The sequence below is a fragment of the Mus musculus genome, chromosome 1, assembly GCF_000001635.26.
Source record: "Mus musculus strain C57BL/6J chromosome 1, GRCm38.p6 C57BL/6J".
NCBI classification, from domain to species: Eukaryota; Metazoa; Chordata; class Mammalia; order Rodentia; family Muridae; genus Mus; species Mus musculus.
In genome coordinates, this window is record NC_000067.6 from 152757471 (window position 1) to 152776912 (window position 19442).

The 19442-nt window shown below is 43.2% G+C and overlaps 3 protein-coding genes across 6 annotated transcripts in view; 2 read left to right on the top strand and 1 right to left on the bottom strand.

Moving 5' to 3' along the window:
* Apobec4 (apolipoprotein B mRNA editing enzyme, catalytic polypeptide-like 4 (putative)) overlaps positions 1-74 on the top strand; it is a 6994-nt gene extending 6920 nt beyond the window's left edge. Inside the window, exon 2 of the mRNA NM_001081197.1 lies at positions 1-74. This exon is cut by the window's left edge and continues 1278 nt beyond it. The gene's annotated coding sequence lies outside the window, so the exon portion shown is untranslated.
* Positions 1-8838, bottom strand: part of Rgl1 (ral guanine nucleotide dissociation stimulator,-like 1) — a 249547-nt gene extending 240709 nt beyond the window's left edge. For 3 of the 4 annotated variants that reach the window (NM_001346119.1, NM_001346118.1, NM_001346117.1), the window contains exon 1: positions 8437-8835. The gene's annotated coding sequence lies outside the window, so the exon portion shown is untranslated. Of the gene's footprint in view, positions 1-8436 lie in introns of all 4 variants that reach the window. The other variant, XM_006529266.4, reaches the window with a different exon arrangement.
* A 233-nt stretch (positions 8839-9071) lies between these two features.
* Positions 9072-18110, top strand: Arpc5 (actin related protein 2/3 complex, subunit 5). The gene is made up of 4 exons (NM_026369.2): positions 9072-9397; positions 11391-11463; positions 13894-14070; positions 16790-18110. Exons 1-4 carry the CDS (start codon positions 9255-9257, stop codon positions 16850-16852), a joined length of 456 nt encoding a protein of 151 aa, NP_080645.2. The 5' UTR covers positions 9072-9254; the 3' UTR covers positions 16853-18110.
* The last annotated feature ends 1332 nt before the right edge of the window (positions 18111-19442 follow it).

Sequence of the window (19442 nt, forward strand, 5' to 3'; positions counted from 1 at the left end):
ATCCAAAACTGTCAGAAGGGACTTTATCTCTCTTTCTGAAAGTAACAGCAACAAAATAAATGGCTTTTTACTATATTATTTGTATATGTGTGGATATTTTGCTTGCATGTATGTCTGTGCAGCATGTGCATCTGGCCCTTGGAGGCCAGAAGAGGACATCAGATCCCCTGAGACTGGAGTTACAGATGATCGTAAGCTGCCATGTGGGTGCTGGGAACTGAAGCCAGGTCCTCTGTAAGAGCAGCCAGTGCTGTTAACTAATAGGACATTCCTCTGGCCCCAAAATAAATGTTTTAAGGCAAAAAAGGGAGTGTTACTGCTCTAGACTTCCCACATCATCCTTCCAAAAAGGACTAAATAACTTCCTAAATTGGTTTCAGCATAAAAATACACCAAAATTAAAGACCACCTGAGGTTCCTAACATTAAGTTCCATCTCGTGGGCAAAGCGGTGAGTTTGCATTGATTGTTGACTACAGTCAAAAGATTTTTGGATAGATCATTTTTTTCTAAAGTGACTAAAAATTGTTTTGTATGAGTAAAAGCTCTTCTGAAAATTGATTGCATATGGCTACAAAAATTGATTTTTTTTTTAAACCTGGCCAGCTACTCTGTTTAATCTTTCTGACTCAGAACACTCCCTCCCGAGTAGATCATAGAGGCAGGATGATGTGTGAGAATCTTCAAAGGCATCCTCCATCAGTATACCAAACTCCATACCACTCTCCGTGGACTCCGAGGCTCTTTATTTCCTAGCCCATCAAGATAGCAATTTCTTATAGGGATCAGTCAAGGACTTGAATGCATATTCTCTCTCTCTCTCTCTCTCTCTCTCTCTCTCTCTCTCTCTCCCCTCCCTCACTCCCTCCCTCCTTCTTAATCTTCGATTTTTCCTGTGACACATAGCACAACATCCACTCAAAATGTAGGCAGCACAGTTGACTCTCCATCTCAATAAACGCACCAACCACTGCTCGCCAGCATCCCCTTTCCTCTCTGGATACTTCTATGGCAATACATATTTGTACATTCACTTAAATTCTTCATTCACTTAAATTCTTCAAAATACACTTTTTTTTGAGACAGGGTTTCTCTGTATAGCCCTGACTGTCCTGGAAACTCACTTTGTAGACCAGGCTGGCCTCGAACTCAGAAATCTGCCTGCCTCTGCCTCCCAAGTGCTGGGATTAAAGGCGTGCGCCACCATCGCCCAGCTATACTTCTTTTAAAAACTGTTCTTTGGTTAACCCTCTGGCTACCTAATGAACTGACTTGCCTATCTATATACTACATACTACATACTACATACTACATACTACATACTATATACTTGCCTATCTACATATACTGCATACACACTGCTTTGTTTCTCCCTTGGAAACATGTAAACACATACTATAGGAAAAATGTGTTCACATGCAAATTCTTGTTACACTTTCATATATACAGTCAAAGCTGATTCTATAAAATCTCTATACAAAGTCATGCTGCCTTAATAAGGTAATATGCTAATATTAACATTAAATTCCATAATATTCCATGAAAGGGTAGAAAGAGATAAAAACTGTCTTGTGATTAAAATAAATACGAATAAAATCTTTAAAGAAAGTCTCTGTTTTTAGCCTGCAGATTCTGATCAAAGTAATGGAATATAATTTTATCACAGGCATATAGTAATTATTATTTAAAGAGATACATTGAAGTTTAATATTAAATTATGAAGCCCTATGACCATAAATTGAAATGCTATGTTTGGAAAAAAAAGTCGCCAATATAATGAATTTAGCATTTCTCTTTATGAACAGAGCCATTAGCTGACAATCTAACTCCATAGTATGTGCCCTGGATTTGAGTTGCTAGCACCTCCCCTGCCAAATTAAAAAGGTAAAATCATTGCCACAGGACCAGTCTTCACAGTGGTGAGTAGACCTCAGCATCTCTCAGGTTACAAAGAGTACAGAGTACAAAATCTATGAATTTGGATTTCGTTGGTATAACAAGAGATGAGATGTTGACACTATAGGAAAAAGAAGTGCCCTCGATCACTACATTTTTATACTAATTAGATAGGCCTGCAACTCAGAAAAGGGAGGTAAATGTCAGCTCACAGGTTCAAGCCAATACTATAAAGAAGAATATATACGGCCTTAGCCGTGTGTGAGCTACACCGTAAGTCAGTGAGTTTGTTTGTTAGTTTGCTTGGTTGTTGTATTTTTTTAAGGTTTGTTGGTTTGTTTAGGTGGCTTCCCCCCCCCCCTCGAGGCAGGGTTTCTCTGTGTAGCCCTGGCTGTCCTAGAACTCACTCTGTAGAGACCAGGCTGTCTTCAAACTCAGAGATCCATCTGCCTCTGCCTCTGCCTCTGCCTCTCTGCCCCTCTCTGCCCCTCTCTGCCCCTCTCTGCCCCGTCCCCACCTCCCAAGCGCTGGGGTTGGAGGCACGTGACACCACTGCCATTGAGACCTTTTCTAAGACAGAAGAAAAGTAACTTAAAGTAATCTATTCATCTGTAAAAATAGGAATAAGATCAGGAACAGTCTTGAACTCCTGATTTCTCCACCTCCCAAGCACTGGGATTAAGACACGCACCACAACACCCAGTTTCTGAGGTACTCAATATTAAACTCTGGGCCTTGTGCATGCTAGGCAAGCATTCTCCCAACTCAGCTACATTCCTGACATAACTCATCTTTAAGGAACTTCTGAACTCTGCCTGCTTTAAGAAAATACACAGTAAAGCAACATTTCCAAGGAGTGAGTTCTTACACACAGTGACATGTCTCGCTCACTCAGTGCACAGAGGGCTCCTGGTCATGTATGGCTGGTCCTGAGAGACAGAGACAGAGACAGAGAGAGTGTTTAGATGCTTTGACTCTCTTCAACAATATCACTACCAGTGAGGCAGGCTTGGTGGCACACACCTTTGGTCCTAGCACTCAAGAGGCAGAGGCAAGTGGATCTCTGTGAGTTCAAGGTCAGCCTAGTCTACATGGAGAGTTCCAGGACAGCCAGGACTACATAGAGAAACTCTGTCTCAGGAAAAAAAAAAAAAAAAAGTCACTGCCATCCCACCAAAGGAAATTCCAAGTAAATAAAATAGAAGCCAACAAATTAAATCAGTTAGTGAGGCAGATCTGAAAAAAGACATAGGGTATAACCCAGGAACCCAATAAAGGTGAAGGGAAGAGCACTGCCTTCAGCCTGGCTCATGTCTGACTCTCATCTTTGTAGACCCAATTATGTCATATGTGGTCAACACAAGAAGAATGGATTTAGGTCAGGGTAGACAGATTTCCAAAGCTTCCAAGACTGGCATGTAAAAACAACTAACAAACTAATTTCCAGTAGGACATACAACTGGATGTACACACAAGTATTTAAACCATCCCACTTACACGGTATTCTCAAGCATATTAATTAGAATCAGAAGCTTGCTGGATTGGAATGAGGATTCAAGCAGTTGACTCAATGAGTTAAATGTTTGTGCTGTCTGATGCTGTACTTGTGTGGATACAGGCATATGTCATGGGGATAATGAAATGTACACTAGGTTTTCTGTCTCCTGAAGTGTCTGGGTAGATGCAGCCTGTAAGAGACAGCATAGTCTATAACTGACTCCTACTGCGTCTAGCATATTGATTTTTCTATTGACATTCACTGTTGATGTTTGAGACAAGTTCTCACTCTGTAACCCAGGGCATCCTAGTAGTCACTGTGTAGCCCAGGCTGGCCTCCAGCTCAAGGTGATCTTCCTCCATCCTCCTCCTGAATGTGGGGTTACAGGTGTGAGGCTCTGCACCCAGCTTTCCTGATATTCAATAACTTCATCAAATCTCAGTCTAATCCTTAGGCCCTGAGCTGAAAGTTGATCTTATGTCCTCACATTCCTGCGATGTAACTTGACTTTGTGTGTGCGCTTGTGAGAGCATCAGCCTTTAATTACTGAGTTACCTTGCCAGACTTCTACTATGCATCTTTTTTCACTCATAGCGCATATGGTTTAGCAAAAATCTCATAGACCATAACCCTCTTTATCTTACAAGGCTCTAAGGAAAGCCACATGGCAACTCAACTTCCACTGATCAATAAGATCATGAGCCAACATTTCCTGAGAACTGTATGTCAGGTATTTTAAGCACATACATATTAATTCATTCAATCCCTCCAATAATCCTACAAAGCAGGTGTTATTATAATACCTGTTTTACAAATAAATAGGCGGTACCACAGAGAGCTTGTAATGGCCTGAGAGTGAGTCAGAACCTGACAGCTGAGCTGATAGCCATGTCTGATTCCAGAGCCCCACGTTCTATTCCTCAGGGCTTCTCTAATGGTAAATGACACCTGGGAAACCCAATGCCTATCAGTACCTCCTTGTGACTTCTCTGCAATTCTGCTTAAACTGTACAGCCAAGAGCTGTCTTCCAGACTCAGGCAGCTAAGTACCCTGCATGATCTAGGCTGGGGACTCTCGGGATGTTCTAGATGCCAGAGCTTTGGTTTTTAACTCACCCCACTTCCCCTTAAGCAGAACCACATACCAAAAGCCAGGATTACGTCACTCTGTGCTGTACCAAACAGGGATCCAAAGAAATGGAATGCAGATTCATTTTATTTAAAATTTGTTAAAATTAAAAGCACTTGTTTTCCAAAGGAAAAAGGGGAGAAAGGAAGAAAGAAAGAAAGGAAGAAAGGAAGAAAGAAAGGAAGAAAGGAAGGAAGGAAGAGAGAGACAGACAGACAGACAGACAGACAGACGGGCTGGTGAGATGGCTCAAAGGGTAAAAGCACCGACTGCTCTTCTGAAGGTCATGAGTTCAAATCCCAGCAACCATATGGTGGCTCACAACCACCCGTAACAAGATCTGGCGCCCTCTTCTGGTGTGTCTGAAGACAGCCACAGTGTATTTACATATAATAAATAAATTAATCTTAAAAAAAGAAAGAAAGAAAGAAAGAAAGAAAGAAAGAAAGAAAGAAAGAAAGAAAGAAAGGAAGGAAGAAAGAAAGGCAAATATAAACTCACTTCTTAGTAAAGACTTAAGGAATTTATGAATGCACATTTACAGCAACAAATTATTCAAAGCTATAAGAAAATAAACCAAGTATCCCTTGACACACAAGTAGGTAAACAAAATGTGGCATTTGTTATGTAAAATAGGATGTTAGGGGCTACAGAGATGACCCAGTGATAAAGAGCACTTGCTGTTCTTACAAAGGACCCAAGTTCAATTCCCAGCACCCACATGGCAGCTCACAACCATGTGTAACTCCAGTTCCAGGGAACAGGACACCCTCTTCTGGCTTCTGCTGCACTTACATGCATATAGATACAAACACACACATACACAAATAAATGACTAATAAAATATGTTTTAAAAAATAAGAATAAAATGAAATGGAATGCTAGTCAGCCTTCCCCCCCCCAAAAAAAAATCAATTTTGACAGATGCACAAGTGAATGAACCTGAGGACCAAGTGAATGCAATAGGTCATAAAAGACAAACACTGTAGGAGTTCATTCATATGATGTACCCAATAAGTCATGATAAAATACAATGATTGTCCAGTGCTAGAAGGAGAAAGTGGGGAGTTACTGCTTAATGGGTCTAGATGTTCAGTTCTGTAAAATAATGGGTTGTGGTTAAGATGGTACAATGATGTGAATGTGCTTAATACCAAATACCTGTACGTTTCAGAAGAGCTATGATGGCAAACTGTAAGTGGGGGGGAGGAGACGGTGTGCGTGTGCATGTGTGTGTGAGGGGGTGGGGAGGGAGTTGTGCGTGTATGTAGGTGTGCCTGTGTATGTGCCTGTGGTGGGGAAGGAGGTGTGCGTGTATGTAGGTGTGCCTGTGTATGTGCCTGTGGTGGGGAAGGAGGTGTGCATGTATGTAGGTGTGCCTGTGTATGTGCCTGTGGTGGGGAAGGGGTGTGCATGTATGTAGGTTTGTCAGCGTGTGCACAGACAAGGCAGAGTATTTAGCTGAAGATGTCTAAAAACTGACTTCATAAGAGAACTTCCTTAGGTCCTTAGCCTTTTCTTCTTAACAAACTGGGGGGAGGGGCATGCACACGCACTGGCACTCAGACACACACACACACACTCACACCTATACAAGCCACAGTGCACACGTGCAGGTTCAAGGAACATTTTTTAGTTGGTTCTCTCCTTCTGCCACATGGGTCCAGGTGACTGAACTTGGGCTTGGTAGCAAGGGTCTTCCCCGGCTGCGCCATCTCCCCAGCCCTGATCCTTGGCTTTTTCAGACGTCATAGAAACAAGGATCTACAAATGCAGCAGTAACCCTCTGGAAATTCAGATAGCCTAGTTATTTGCATCATAAGTACATCTTAAGCCAAGCAAATCCTTTATATAAGAGGAAAGTATTCATTTGAAAAACCCCCCAAAAATAAAATAAAATTGCCTAAGATGGTGATTCAGTATCATAGGTAACAGTAAAAATATAGAATTTACGAGACAGTAGAATACTGTGCATTTTCTAACTGGAAGATAATTAAGAACAGGTTTCTTCAGAGACAAACATTTCCTTTAAATCTTGTAAAGAAAAACAAACAAGCAAACAAACAACTATTAGCAAATGGATAGGAGGGAAGTTAATTAAGGTAGCCATTAAAATCCTAAATTTTAAATGCTATCTCAGAATTACTTTGTGAGGAAATTAGTTGATTACTTAGCAGTGGTGATGCCTAAGCACTGTGAGGCACTATGAAAAAAAGAAAGAAAAGAAAAGAAACCTGTAAAATTTAACACAATCTACCCGAGGACCAAAATTCTGAGCAATGGAGATAATTACATCCTTGAACAACTGACTTTTGTTTTTAATTCCTCGCTGTTCCATTAAGTTGTTTTCTACCCCAGGATTCTTCCCCAGCTCTAAAGAGAACGCGTGTGTGTGTGTGTGTGTGTGTGTGTGTGTGTGTGTGTGTCCAACTAAGACAAAAGGAAACACTAGGGCTTTGGAAATGGCTATGTTAGCTCTTAAATCCTCGTTTCCATCTGCACTCAACAGTGCATCTAGTGTTTAATTTTCTCTTCAAAGAAAATCTCAATTTAAAAGAACAAAAAGTACAGTCAGCTTTAACATCTAAAAGAGTATGCTGTGCAGCTTTTATGGGAGTTACACAAGATTGAAACAGAAAAAAAAAATTAAACAAATCTTTATCCTAAGTTACATAATGCCATCACCGTAACAATGTTCTTATACTCCAGCATGAGGCTTTTAAAGTAAGCACTGCTGGCAGGGAGACATGTCTCCTTTGCTGTCTTAAGACACGAGAGTTTTTACTAGCTGACAATGTGAGTGTTAATCAAGGAAATGTCACTTCTATCAACTGAATGATAAACCTAGAGGGAGTGCCACATTGCTTCTTCACAAGGAAAAGGGACACACTTCACATACAGCGCTCTCTCTACATAAACACATACATACACATGTGTGTGCCTATGATCAACAACTGTTTGATCCTGACGTCTTTCTCTTTTTGATTGAGTCTCTATTCCCAATGTTTTTATATATTTTATATTTCACTAACTCATCAAGCATGCACTAACTACCTTCTGAATACCTAATTTTATTTTATATGAAAAAAGATACATAAGAAAAAATTAGATTCAGCCCTTCAGAATCTTGGGATCTCTTTCCCCAGCAAGAATAAAACCTATCATTAGGTAGTTTATGAAGCTCGTGCTACATAACCCATAACACATTGCACACATATGCAGAATTTTAGAGTCTTTTCGAAGCATTTCCACGTATTGAGCCCTGGGAACATCCTTGTGAAAAGCACATTAGCCCCATCTTAGTACTAAGAAATCCAAGGTTCCAATTTTTAAGCAACATGCCTCAATCATGCAGATTATGAGAGCAGAAAAGTCGAGACTCAGCCTGCTTTTTGATCCCAAGCCCAGTGCTCTTTTCCAGTACGGCAGAGCAAACGAGAAAACTCAACAGGATGACATCCAGCCTTCTGCTATACGTGAAACCAGGTGGTTCTGCATCGAAGCAGGGCAAAGCCAAATGTCTGAATTAATTTTATTCTGTAAATACTTGTACTACGGTATATTACACAGAGCACAGCTATTATTTGATTAATCTTTGTGCCTCTGCCTCCTCAACAGAAGCTCTGATCTCACAAACCGGAATATGGAATATAGCAAAAAGCTGATTTGACGTGCTTCCAGGAACCTTAAACAATAAATAACAACCTTGAAAGTCCAGTCTCTATTAATCCTTGCACTCGCTATTTTCCCTCAGCACTGAAGAGCCTAACTCGCCCACCCTCTTCTGGCATTCTTGCTCCAAATAACTACTTATTTTAAGATGTGATGACTGATTCTAGAAAATGCTACAAGTTTGCCCCAATTTCACTACCTGGCCCAAGCGTCTTTTCCCTCCCTCCAGATGGAGAGAATACCTAGTTCAGATTCTGCAGGTCCGGTCGCGATGCTGTCACACAGCACTGACAGGTAAGAAGTGACCTTTTCGATTCCGTCCTTGGGGACCTCCCACCGACAGCGTGCCAAGAGTCCAAGCCGGGGAAGGGGCTCTCAGCTCGGGAAGGCAGCCCCCGGCGGCGCACGGTCCGAATGGAGGGCTCCGATCACTAGTTCCGAGCTGGGCATCACTTTGCCTCATACTCCTGCAGACTGCAGGGGACTAGGTTCTGCAGCCAGTCCATCGCACCCCACGCGCGAGTCCGGTCACCCACACTTCACACCGGACCCCAACAACCAGCGGCTGGCACCGACAGCGGCGGCGGCAGCAGCACTCCAGGCCACGCTCCCGAGGTGCCCATAGCCTCCAGCCCAAGACCCCCCGCAAGGCAGGACCGCAGAAAAGCGTTTCTATGGGAACGTCCCGGGCATCACGTGATGCTCCCCGGCGACCAATCGCGTCTCCGCGCCGCCTCTGCCAGCTTTCTGTCGACCCGCCGCCCCCGCCTCCTTCTCCAGCCCCGCCCCTTTCCTGCAGCGGGCCCGCGCGTGCGCGGTGCGTCCCGCGCGCTCCCCTGCCGACGCGCGCTCCCGGGGGACGCGGGGGCGGAGCGGGGGCTGAAGGATGGCTGCAAGCAGAGGAGGAGGCCGAGCCCGCTAGCGCGCAGGCCCAGAAGCTTGCAAGCCGCGGCTGCCGGCGACGCCCCAGAGCGGAAGAGGGAAGTGAGTCGGACCGGGCTGGGCTCGCTAAAGGAGAGGCACCGCGGAGGGGCAGGCCAGCGTCGCGTCGCGATCCGGGATGTCGAAGAACACGGTGTCGTCGGCCCGCTTCCGGAAGGTGGACGTGGACGAATATGACGAGAACAAGTTCGTGGACGAGGAGGACGGCGGCGATGGCCAGGCCGGGCCCGACGAGGGCGAGGTGGACTCGTGCCTACGGCAATATCCTTACGCTCGCGGCGGCCGGGGGTTGTGGGGACGCGGGGCCACGCGACCGGCTGTGCCCGGCTCTAGGTGGGGACGGAGGACAGGAGCTCCCGGGGCCAGCAGGCCGCCTGTACCCCGCGGCCGCGCCGGCGAACTTACCGGCGGCGCCCCGATTCCTCAGGTGCGCGGTCCTAAGCGGCCGCGCCCTCCCCGGGGCACCGCTGGTGTCCTAGTGGGCACCTGAGCCAGTCTCTGCCCGGTGGGGACACGGGCGTCCCGCTTGGAGTCTTGCTTTCCTGTCCGGTGTGTGTGGTTGGCGGAGCGGGGATAGTTTATCCCTAGCCAGGAGAGATGGAGCGGTTCGCAAATCGAGGCCCTCGGTACATTCAGCCCCGGGGCTATTTCATCGGCAGCATTGTTTATTAAGAGAGAAGGGCTTTGGCAAGGTGGCATTATAATTCATGAACGAGCCGAAGGGAGTTTTCTTCTCCAAAATTCCCAGTTAAAGCTTGGAACCTTTCACCTGCTAAGAAAAGGCCACTAAAAAAGGGATAGCGAATGCATGCAGAGAATCCCTGGGAATAATATAAGATGAACCCCAGTGAATAAAGCAGAGAATGAGTCGGTTCTATAAATCAACATTGTTTTTCTGAAATTGTTTCCCTTCTAGTTAAAACATGGCTGTCAGTTCCTGGTTCCTTGGTTTGCATATCTGAATATTCATAACCTCGAAATTCATTTGCATCGATCCCTTAGAAAAATAGAATGTTACAAAAATCCAAACTGGAGCTTTAGAAAAATCGTATTCATTAAGTCTGTTCATACAGCTCTCCCCTCATCAATTTTCTACTAGATTATAATGAAGAAAGTGAGCAAAAACAGTGGTAACCACAGCATCAAACGTACATATATGTGCAGTATAGGTTTAACTTTCATTACCATAACTTTCACAGTTGTTACTAATTTGATTATTTGTTAAAATACTTGGGTTTTTTTTTTCTTTAAAAGACCATGCAGGCTTGACAGTAGTTTATTACCTACTGTAGATAATTTTTTATTAGACCCTTTGCACAGAAATGGTGAGCTTATTCTTTGTTTGTTTGGGTTTTTTTTTTTTTTTTTTTTTTTTTTTTTTTTTAGTCTTTATGGTGGATATATGATATTTTATTAAACTAATGTATTTTAGGTAATTTCTGGTGATTCCTACTGCTGTGTTCATTATCAATTCAGTCTACCTTTTTGTCAATCCATTTTAAAATATAAAGATATTGTCTCTGGTTCTAACTAGGAGAGACTTCAGATTGGTCGGGTACTACAGATGGAGGAACCAGTGACTCTGTTTCTCCTTTTAGGGAAATGACTGTCTGTTCTGACAGTCTGATTGGCCTTCCGTTTCCCCTGCTTGCTAACTCACCAGTGCTTTCAGAGACTGAGTAGGTATGGATGGTCCAGCCCAGTTTGAATAACCTGTAGGAAATAAAGTAAGCTGCCACCTACAGGTCGTGCGGGTTACTACATCATCCAGAGCCCTGTTCATATTAAGCTATTCTTCCATTCTGATTGCCAGAATAATCAGCCAGCATTTCAGTTAATACACAGTGTAGTTTCAGTATAAAGTCTAGGGTTGTTTTCCAGCAAGAGTCACACAGACAAGTGGTATACTTTGTTGGTAAACTGCATCATTTGGTGACCTAATAATTCTTAACACATAGTCTTAAGATTTCTTGAATACCCATCTAGACAATTGCGTGTATCTCACTGGAAAGTGTAATCTATTTGACTGATAGAACTGAGGTCAAAACAGTCTTTGCTTTTTTTTTTTAAATCTATTGTTTAATTCCAGTATTTTTACCATTGGTTGACATGTGGGAAACACACCCATGCAGTTTCTAATATCGAACATAATGACCATAGTAACTTTTGTTACTGTGCAGAAAGTCAAGTCAAAAACCAATATTCCTGTAAAGCAGGGGCCATCCTTTTCTGTTCCACCCTTAACCTTCGTTACAGGAAACATGACAGCTGCTCTCCAGGCTGCTCTGAAAAACCCCCCTATTAACACAAAGAGCCAGGCAGTGAAGGTGAGTTTCAGACTACAGCATTAATCTCTTCTGTTTCACTATTAGCAAAGTCCTTTGATGCCCCACAGTCAACATTGTACCTATTTCCTGTCCTTGACACAAGAGTTTACAGTGTGACTTTTGAGACTGAACCGCAGTCTATAACCTGGTCTGAAACTCAGGAGATCTCCTGCCTCCACTGGGATTAAAGGTATATGCCACCACGTCCAGCTTTAAAGGGAGCTTGTGACAAGTAAAAATGTCATGAAAAAAATAGCCCTGAAATGTAGAGTTAGGAGAGTGCCGTGTGGAGTGCAGTAAATTTAAAGGATAGAGCCATCACTTCTGCGTGTGCTTCAGGAGGAATCCACTCAGGTTGGATTTAAATGGGCTTGAAAAATAAATTTGCCAAACACACACAGCTGCTTCTTGATTTCCTAATTTTGTAAATATTAAATATTATAGAAAACAAAGCATGCGTGACCTTAAAAAGGTGATCTCTGTCCTACTTCCTTGGGTCTTATAGTTTTTCCTAATTTTGTAAATATTATAGAAAACAAAGCATGCAAGCTTAAAAAGGTGATCTCCATGCTATTCCTTGGGTCTCAGTCACTGCCTTATATGGTATCGCTGCACACCTAAGGAGTTTCTACAAGGGTTTGTGCTCTTTTAAAAAATAAATAGAATCTTACACTCCAGCTGTGTAGTCATGTACATGATCTTCTTTCCTTAGCAATAGATTATTTCTGTGGCATTTAACTGCTATACACTAGTATGTAACATCTTATATGCAACTGATCCCTGTTATTGCATGTTAGATTTTCTAGTTTTTCCTGCTAAAATTGATCATTTTAAATCTTAATTATTTATGTCAATAAAATTCCCAGAAGAGAAATGCTAGCACAAAAATGACATTTTTTAAAGACTTTTGATACACAAAGCATTGCCAAATCTCTCAGAAGAGCTTTGTAGCTTACATCCCTACATCAGCCCTCCACTGATTCTTAGGGAACTGCTTAGTTGTTTATTGTTTAAAATGCAGGCTAAGCAAAGCCCTGTAAAAGCCTACATCTCAGGAACCTAAGAACCTTAATTGAAGAGTAATATGTAAAAACATAATAATTATTGCAGCCACAAAACTTTATATTGGGGAATTTTTTTTCTTTGCTCCTTAAAAGTTGTTAGGAACATCATTAAATTTTCAATTTTACCCCTTCTGATTTTATGTGGTTTTGTTTGTTTGTTTGTTGATTTTGTTTTTTGGCAGCTTGTGGATAGGAGGTTATAGCTCTAGATGCAAAGATATATAGGGAAATGTCAGTCAGTCTTTAAACTGAAGAGAACGTTGGCGGTACAAACATTATGTAAAACCCCGCCCATAGGAACTCCGAAGACCCCACTGTGTTGAACAGAAGGAGCAGTGAACAGCTGAGAGGGTGGCTTCCGTGTCCCCTCTGCTTAGACAATGCCTAAGGGGACACCTGTGCTTCTGGAACAGGCTCTCCCAGAGGAGAAGTTCAGAGATAAGTATAGGTAAATCTAACGTCTGTAAGTAGGAAAGTTTAAAAAGTTTTACATGGTTTTAAAAGGGATCTTTTAAGAAAATAACCACTCTTGAAAGATCAAACAAGATAGAATTACATAAATCAGTTTTTTTCTTTGGTTAGGAGTTTTTAAGACCAAGAAGTAAATTTAAATGTTATAATAAATTGTTAAATTTTCCCATCAGTCCATCAGTCTATCAGTCCCCAGTTCTGCCTTCAGTTCTATCAAAAAAAATGTGTTCCTGAGCTGGACGTGGGCGCGCACGGACGTGGGCGCACACCCTTAATCCCACAGCTCAGGAGGCAGAAGCAGGCGGGGGTCTGTGGGCTCCAGACCATCCTGTTCTGCAGAGTAACCTCCAGGACAGCCACAGCTACAAGGAGGAACCCGGTCTCTAAAACAGCAAACCAACAAAGAGAGGGGGTTCCCTTCTTACCACCTCGACTCACATGCCAGCCAGAACCAGCCAGTGTTGTTGGAATCACCCCAGTGGGCTTTTGTCTTACTCCTGCCCTCACTGCTGTCCTCCAGACAGTCTTAAAATGGGAAACAGATTGGGTCACTGCTCTTGAATTTCTCCACCGTGTCGTTTCCCAGTAAAAGCCTGAGCCATTACAGTGGCCCGCTGGCCCTCACATGGCCTGTCCTCTCCTGTCTTCTCTCTTTTGCTCCTGCTTCTGCCACCACACAGCTCTGTCACACCAGAATCTTTGGAACACTCTGAACGCTCTGAAACCCACGCTCACAGCACTTGTTCTTCCTTCATCTAATCGCTGGCCATGTTCCCAAGGAGTCTTCTTTCACATCCTCCACGTCAGTCTTGAGATGTCACTCTAGCAGGGCCTTCCTAAGGTTTTGTGCCCAGCATACACATGTCTAAATATTCTGTTCCACATTTGCCCTCAGGACCGTGCAGGCAGCATCGTCTTGAAGGTGCTTATCTCTTTTAAAGCTAATGATATTGAAAAGGCAGTGCAGTCTCTGGACAAGAACGGTGTGGACCTCCTAATGAAGTATATTTATAAAGGCTTTGAGAGCCCATCTGACAACAGCAGTGCTGTGTTGCTCCAGTGGCATGAAAAGGTAAGTTACAATTTACACATCCCTGTAGCTGGCTCCTTTAAAATGGAAGATGCCACCTCTGTCACCTGAGAAGTGACTTGACTGTACACCTTGACTAAAATGAAAAGTTTACATTTGCTTACCAGCCTTGATCTTAAAGGATTCCTTTTTGCACTGCATATTTATTTGCATATACTTAGTACATAAGTGATTATGTACTTGAAATATGAATTCTTTTACATTAATCAAAGGATAGAAATAGCTGGGCAGTGGTGGCATCCACCTTTAATCCCAGCACTTGGCAGAGGCAGGCGGATTTCTGAGTTCGAGGCCTGCCTGGTCTACAGAGTGAGTTCCAGGACAGCCAGGGTTATACAGAGAAACCCTGTCTCAAAAAAACCAAAAAAAAAAAAGGATAGAAATAACCCAAGATAAAGATTAATATATGGTACCTAGAAACAGTGGGGTGTTACTCATCCATGGAAGGGAATGGAGTTTTTGTACATTCTACAATATAGATAAATCCCAGCAACTACATGATGGCTCACAACCATCCGTAATGAGATCTGACACCCTCTTCTGGTGACACTGAAGACAGCTACAGTGTACTTATATATAATAATAAATAAATCTTTAAAACAAAAAAGAAGTATTTATATTTCTACTTGTGTGAAATAGTCTGAAATAGGCAAGCTCAAAGGGATCGAAAGTTATAATAAGTTGCCAAAGGCCATGGAGAAGGAGTATTTGCCTAGCATTCTTGGTTGATCTCATGCACTGTAGTTTTGTATTTCAAAAATTGTTATCGGCATGTATGGCAGTGTATGTCTCTAGAGAGAGGTATCCCAGGCCAAGCTGGTCTACATAATGAATTATATGCTGTACTGGGAGGCTGGTCTCAGGGAGGAAGAGAAAAGGAAATTATTTTTAGTTCTGTATAAGAATTTAGTAGATAGATGAACCAGGTGACTCAGTTGGTTAGAATTTCGTGCCAGCAAACTTGACAACTTGACTCATTCTCTGAGGCCCACATAATGGGCAGAAAGAACTGACTACCTACACACACACACATTCACGTACATTGTACCCACATACATGTACACAAAGCAAGCTTTCATACCTAGCTCTTGTACTGATAAAATACTAACAATAACATAGCCACATCTCTCCATAGAAACGCTGGGATTCCAGGTGTTAACCATTCAATTTGCCTATGATTTTTTTTGTGTACATTGTGGGAATGTAACTCTGTGAGTTAGCACTTTTGATGTGCTGAGCCATCCTTCAGACCCTGAAAATCAGTTCTTTTTAAAAACCCTTGTCTTAAGTCGGAGTGAAAACATGTGTATAAGATAAAACTAAAAGGAAATTTTGTTGTTGAGCCTTAGTTAAATCACTTTATCTACATACACTACCAAAGAGCTATTTGTGAAAGCCTTCCTTGCAGTATTCCGGTATCGTATCCGTCCTAAGTACAGTGCGCCCTCTCGCTGAACGGAACTTGTGGAGTAATTTGTATGGTCATCTTATTTGGACTCTATTTGCAGGCTCTCTCTATTCTTGCTCACATTTCATTTATTTCTCTTTGACAGAGGTGGGTAGTTTTTCAAGACAGGGGCTCTGTGTGTATCTTGGCTGTCCTGGAATTCACTCTGTAGACCAGGCTTGGCCTTGAACTCAGAGCCATTGCCTTTGTCTCGTGGGGTGCTGGGATTAAAGACGTGCACCACCAACACCCAGATTCAGTACTAGAAGGAGAAACTCACTTTGGTGAGGAGAGCAGCACATATGTTGTCTGGTTTTTCCAGATCTCTCCGGGGTTGACTTTCTGAGTACTCCTCAAGTGCATCTGTACCAGTAGGTCTCTAATGCACACTTTGCGGCATCTCAGAGTGACTGCTATAGTGTCCTAACTGATTTGCACCATTCTGTTTTCTACCCAACTGCTGGAAAGTGATCTAAAATCCAAAGGTATCTTGTCATTCATTGACGACCCATTTATTTCACTCTTCCTTAGGCCTCAGCAGTACCAGCCTTTCCCTGAGTGCACCCCACCCTCACACCTCCACACTGGCTTTTGGTATCTGGCTGTCAGCTTCCCTGACATCTCTTGCTGTCCGGCTAGGCATATGCCCTTACTCTGCTTTTGTAGAACTCGAAGATAGCACACAGCACTTCATACACAATACTGAAATATTCTTCTTGTATAACTGTTAACCAAATAAGTACACCAAAATTTCCAACTGCTAATATTTAATCATGACTCCCAGGTATTCAAGTCAGAGATTCCAAGTTAGAGATCAGCTCTTAGCTCTTAAGTAATACCTTCTTACCATGGGGGGAAATCTGCAAACTGAGTGGAAGTTGGGGTAACTGGTCCCAGCCTCAGGTTCTTCCCAACCTCAGTGAGGGAGGGAGATGGCGAATGTCCTGGGTTTATATTTGAACGTTTTAGTTAGAAACATTGTGCTACAGACATCCTAAACATTCTTTAGACAAGGTGTACTAGAAGAGTGACTAGCGTCTGTTTGGAAGTAAGTTCACAGGGGCTGGAGCCTGAGAGGCTGGTCTTTGTTATGTGTTAAGTCCTAGTAGTAAGACTGTCATCAGCTTTATGCTGAGACCGGCCTGGGCCATAGAGGATGCTCAGGAAGAACTTACCAAGTTAATGAGTTCGGGGTTCTGCCTAACCTTAGACTGACTTCCCTTTGACCTCTTCTGTGTATTTGGTTTGTTTTAGGCCCTTGCTGCTGGAGGAGTGGGGTCCATTGTTCGAGTTTTGACTGCAAGGAAAACCGTGTAGTCCAGCTGGAACTGGACACCGTTCACAGAAGTGGGAGTTGCTGGTATAAAGACCAAAACAACCAAATGGCACCGCTGCCCTGTGGGTAGCATCTGTTTCTCTCAGCTTTGCCTTCTTGCTTCCTTTTTCATATCTGTAAAGAAGAAAATTACATATCAGTTTCCTTTAATGAAAATTGAAATAATGTGGAGAAAATTTTGTCTCAGTGGGGATGTTTGACCCTTTCATAACCATGTCAATAATATGTATCACATTCTGTAATTTATATTCAAGTTTGATTGTGCAATTTCTAACTCTGTTGCCTGGTTTAAGGGTTTTACTTTATTTTTAACCAATACTGAGAGATGTGATCAAAGTTGAGGCCAGTTTCCTAACTCATTGCTGGTCAGGAAGTGATCTTTATTTTTAAAAATGAGAGACTGGCAGCTATTAACATTGCAAAACTGGACCACACTTCCCTTATTTAAGCAAAATGTGTTTCCAGGGCAAGTAGTGGGTGAGCCCTACTACCAGTTTCCAGCCTTCTTTCCGCTTGCCTCCAGATGATGCTATAAGTGTAAGTGTGCTACTTCCTGTTAGCATCCAACTTTCATGGCCTCTCAATCTCTTTGTGGTGACCCAGGGTCCGGAGCAAGGAGTCTTGCTCTATATAAATGTATTTACACAATATAAGCGCCTCTTTGGCACAAACATCCCATTTCCTTCTGGTAATAAGGCTGCCTGGGGAAACAGTCCCAAGTCAGAGACAGGCCTCCAGCAGCCTCTGGATGAAATACTTTCATCAGAAATAAGGTAGCTGCCTTAGCCATTACACAAGTGTTCACTGGAACATTTCCCATGATTTCCCGAGGACGTCTTCAGTGTTCTTCAGGTAATGGGGATCTCAGAAGATTTGGTTCTGATCCAAAGACACAGTCTGTGTTTCAGCTCAGTGTTTTTAAGAAAGAAAAATGCCACATAGTAAAAGAAAAAAAGTGTTTACTTCGTTGGACAAACCAAATTGATTCTCAAAAAATGACCGGTGCTTGTAAAAAGTTATTACAAAGTAGTTCCGAAACCAACCACCTGAATGTGCGTGGCCGAGAGGGAATCAGCCTGCTTGTCTTTCCCTAAGATGCCAACTCCAGAGTCACTGACTGAGGTGAGAACCAGCGCAGAAACTCTATAAACTGCTGTTTTTGATACCTGCTCTTTTTGTTTTGTTCTGTTTTGTAAAATTATGATAAACTTCAGAAAATAAAATGTCAGTGTTGAATAATTTTTTTCTTAATTGAATACTTGTAACTCTCCAGTTAGTTAAGGAGAAGGGCATTCAGTGTAGCTGTCTGTGTGGAAGAGTATGAAGCCACGTGATGAGAGCAGGTAGGGAGAAGAGCCACTAAGGATGCCAGAGCACTGCTGAGGCCTTGGTGTGACTCTATCCCTCTGGGTCTTAGCAGGACGGACCAGTGACCTAGAGGACCAAATTCCTGTAGCTGTCAAAGGCACTCCCAGCTTCCAAGCTCCCCTTGTTACACCTCAGACCTGTTTCTCGCGCCTGCGTGCTCAGCAACTCTGTTTTTCAACTGCCCCTGACTGATTCCTGCTTTCCTCGGGTTAGGACCGTGGCTTAAGTGAAGCTAAGTGGTTCCTATTGGAAGTCGTCAAGCAGTTTAGCACAGCAACCACCTTAGAAACAAGAGGGAGCATGCTTACACTGTTCCCTAAAGTCCCGGGACAAATGGGGATCCATAGTTTAGATCACAGGAATGGATATAGTAAGGTCTTTCAGCCTGGGCTCTGCTAAGTGGATGGTGAAAATGGCCAAGCAGCACAGCCCAGGAACTGAATCAAGGTGGGTGCCTCCTGGAGACAGTGGGCTCAACAAGTGTGTCTGTGGGTCGTGGTAACTAAGACCACCCAGGTGCTTTGGCACACAAGTGCTTCCATGTCGGCCATGTGGGAGCTGGTGTATGTGGAGCCTGAGGTCACTGTCAGGTGTCTTTCAGTTGCATTTCCACCTTATTTTTGAGAGTCACTGAACCTGGAGCTTACCAGTGACTTGACTGACTGGCCAGCAAACGCTGGGGATCCTCTTTCGGCCTCCGTGCTGAGATTACAGACACCACCATGTCTGACCTAGGTTCTAGCTGCCTGAACTTAGGTCTCCTGCTTGTCTCAGCAAACCCTTCGCCTTATCTCAATTTTTAGTCCAGACTGGACTCAAACAGTAGTAGCCCTTCCTCAGCCTGGATTACAGGTATGCGTACCACACCAGGCTTGTTCTCAGCAGGGGTGGGGGGCAGTTGGAAATCTCAAGACTGAGGCAGGCAGATCTTGAGTCTGTGCTAGCTGACAAGAACCTGTCTTAGAAAATCACGGGCTGACAGTATAGCCCACTGGTAGAAGCTAGCCTGTGCAGGGTTCTCATCTCAGTCCCCACACAGCAAAAATGGAAACAAAGAGCAAATGCACTTGCCTTTTAGTTTCTAGGTAGCTGCACCACTTAGGAAATGGTAAGTATGCTGATGGCAGCAGAAATGCATTGGCGCACAGGTAAAAACTCTTAAGTAGAGATTAATCACATAGGGCTGTGTCGGAGGAATGGGAT

Bases quoted from the DNA above. Each gene is read 5' to 3' on its own strand.
- Arpc5 (NM_026369.2), top strand. From the start codon at position 9,255: ATGTCGAAGAACACGGTGTCGTCGGCCCGCTTCCGGAAGGTGGACGTG. The intron at 11,464-13,893 runs GTGAGTTTCAGA...ATTTGCCCTCAG, and splicing joins CAAAGAGCCAGGCAGTGAAG to GACCGTGCAGGCAGCATCGT. The intron at 14,071-16,789 runs GTAAGTTACAAT...GGTTTGTTTTAG, and splicing joins TGCTCCAGTGGCATGAAAAG to GCCCTTGCTGCTGGAGGAGT.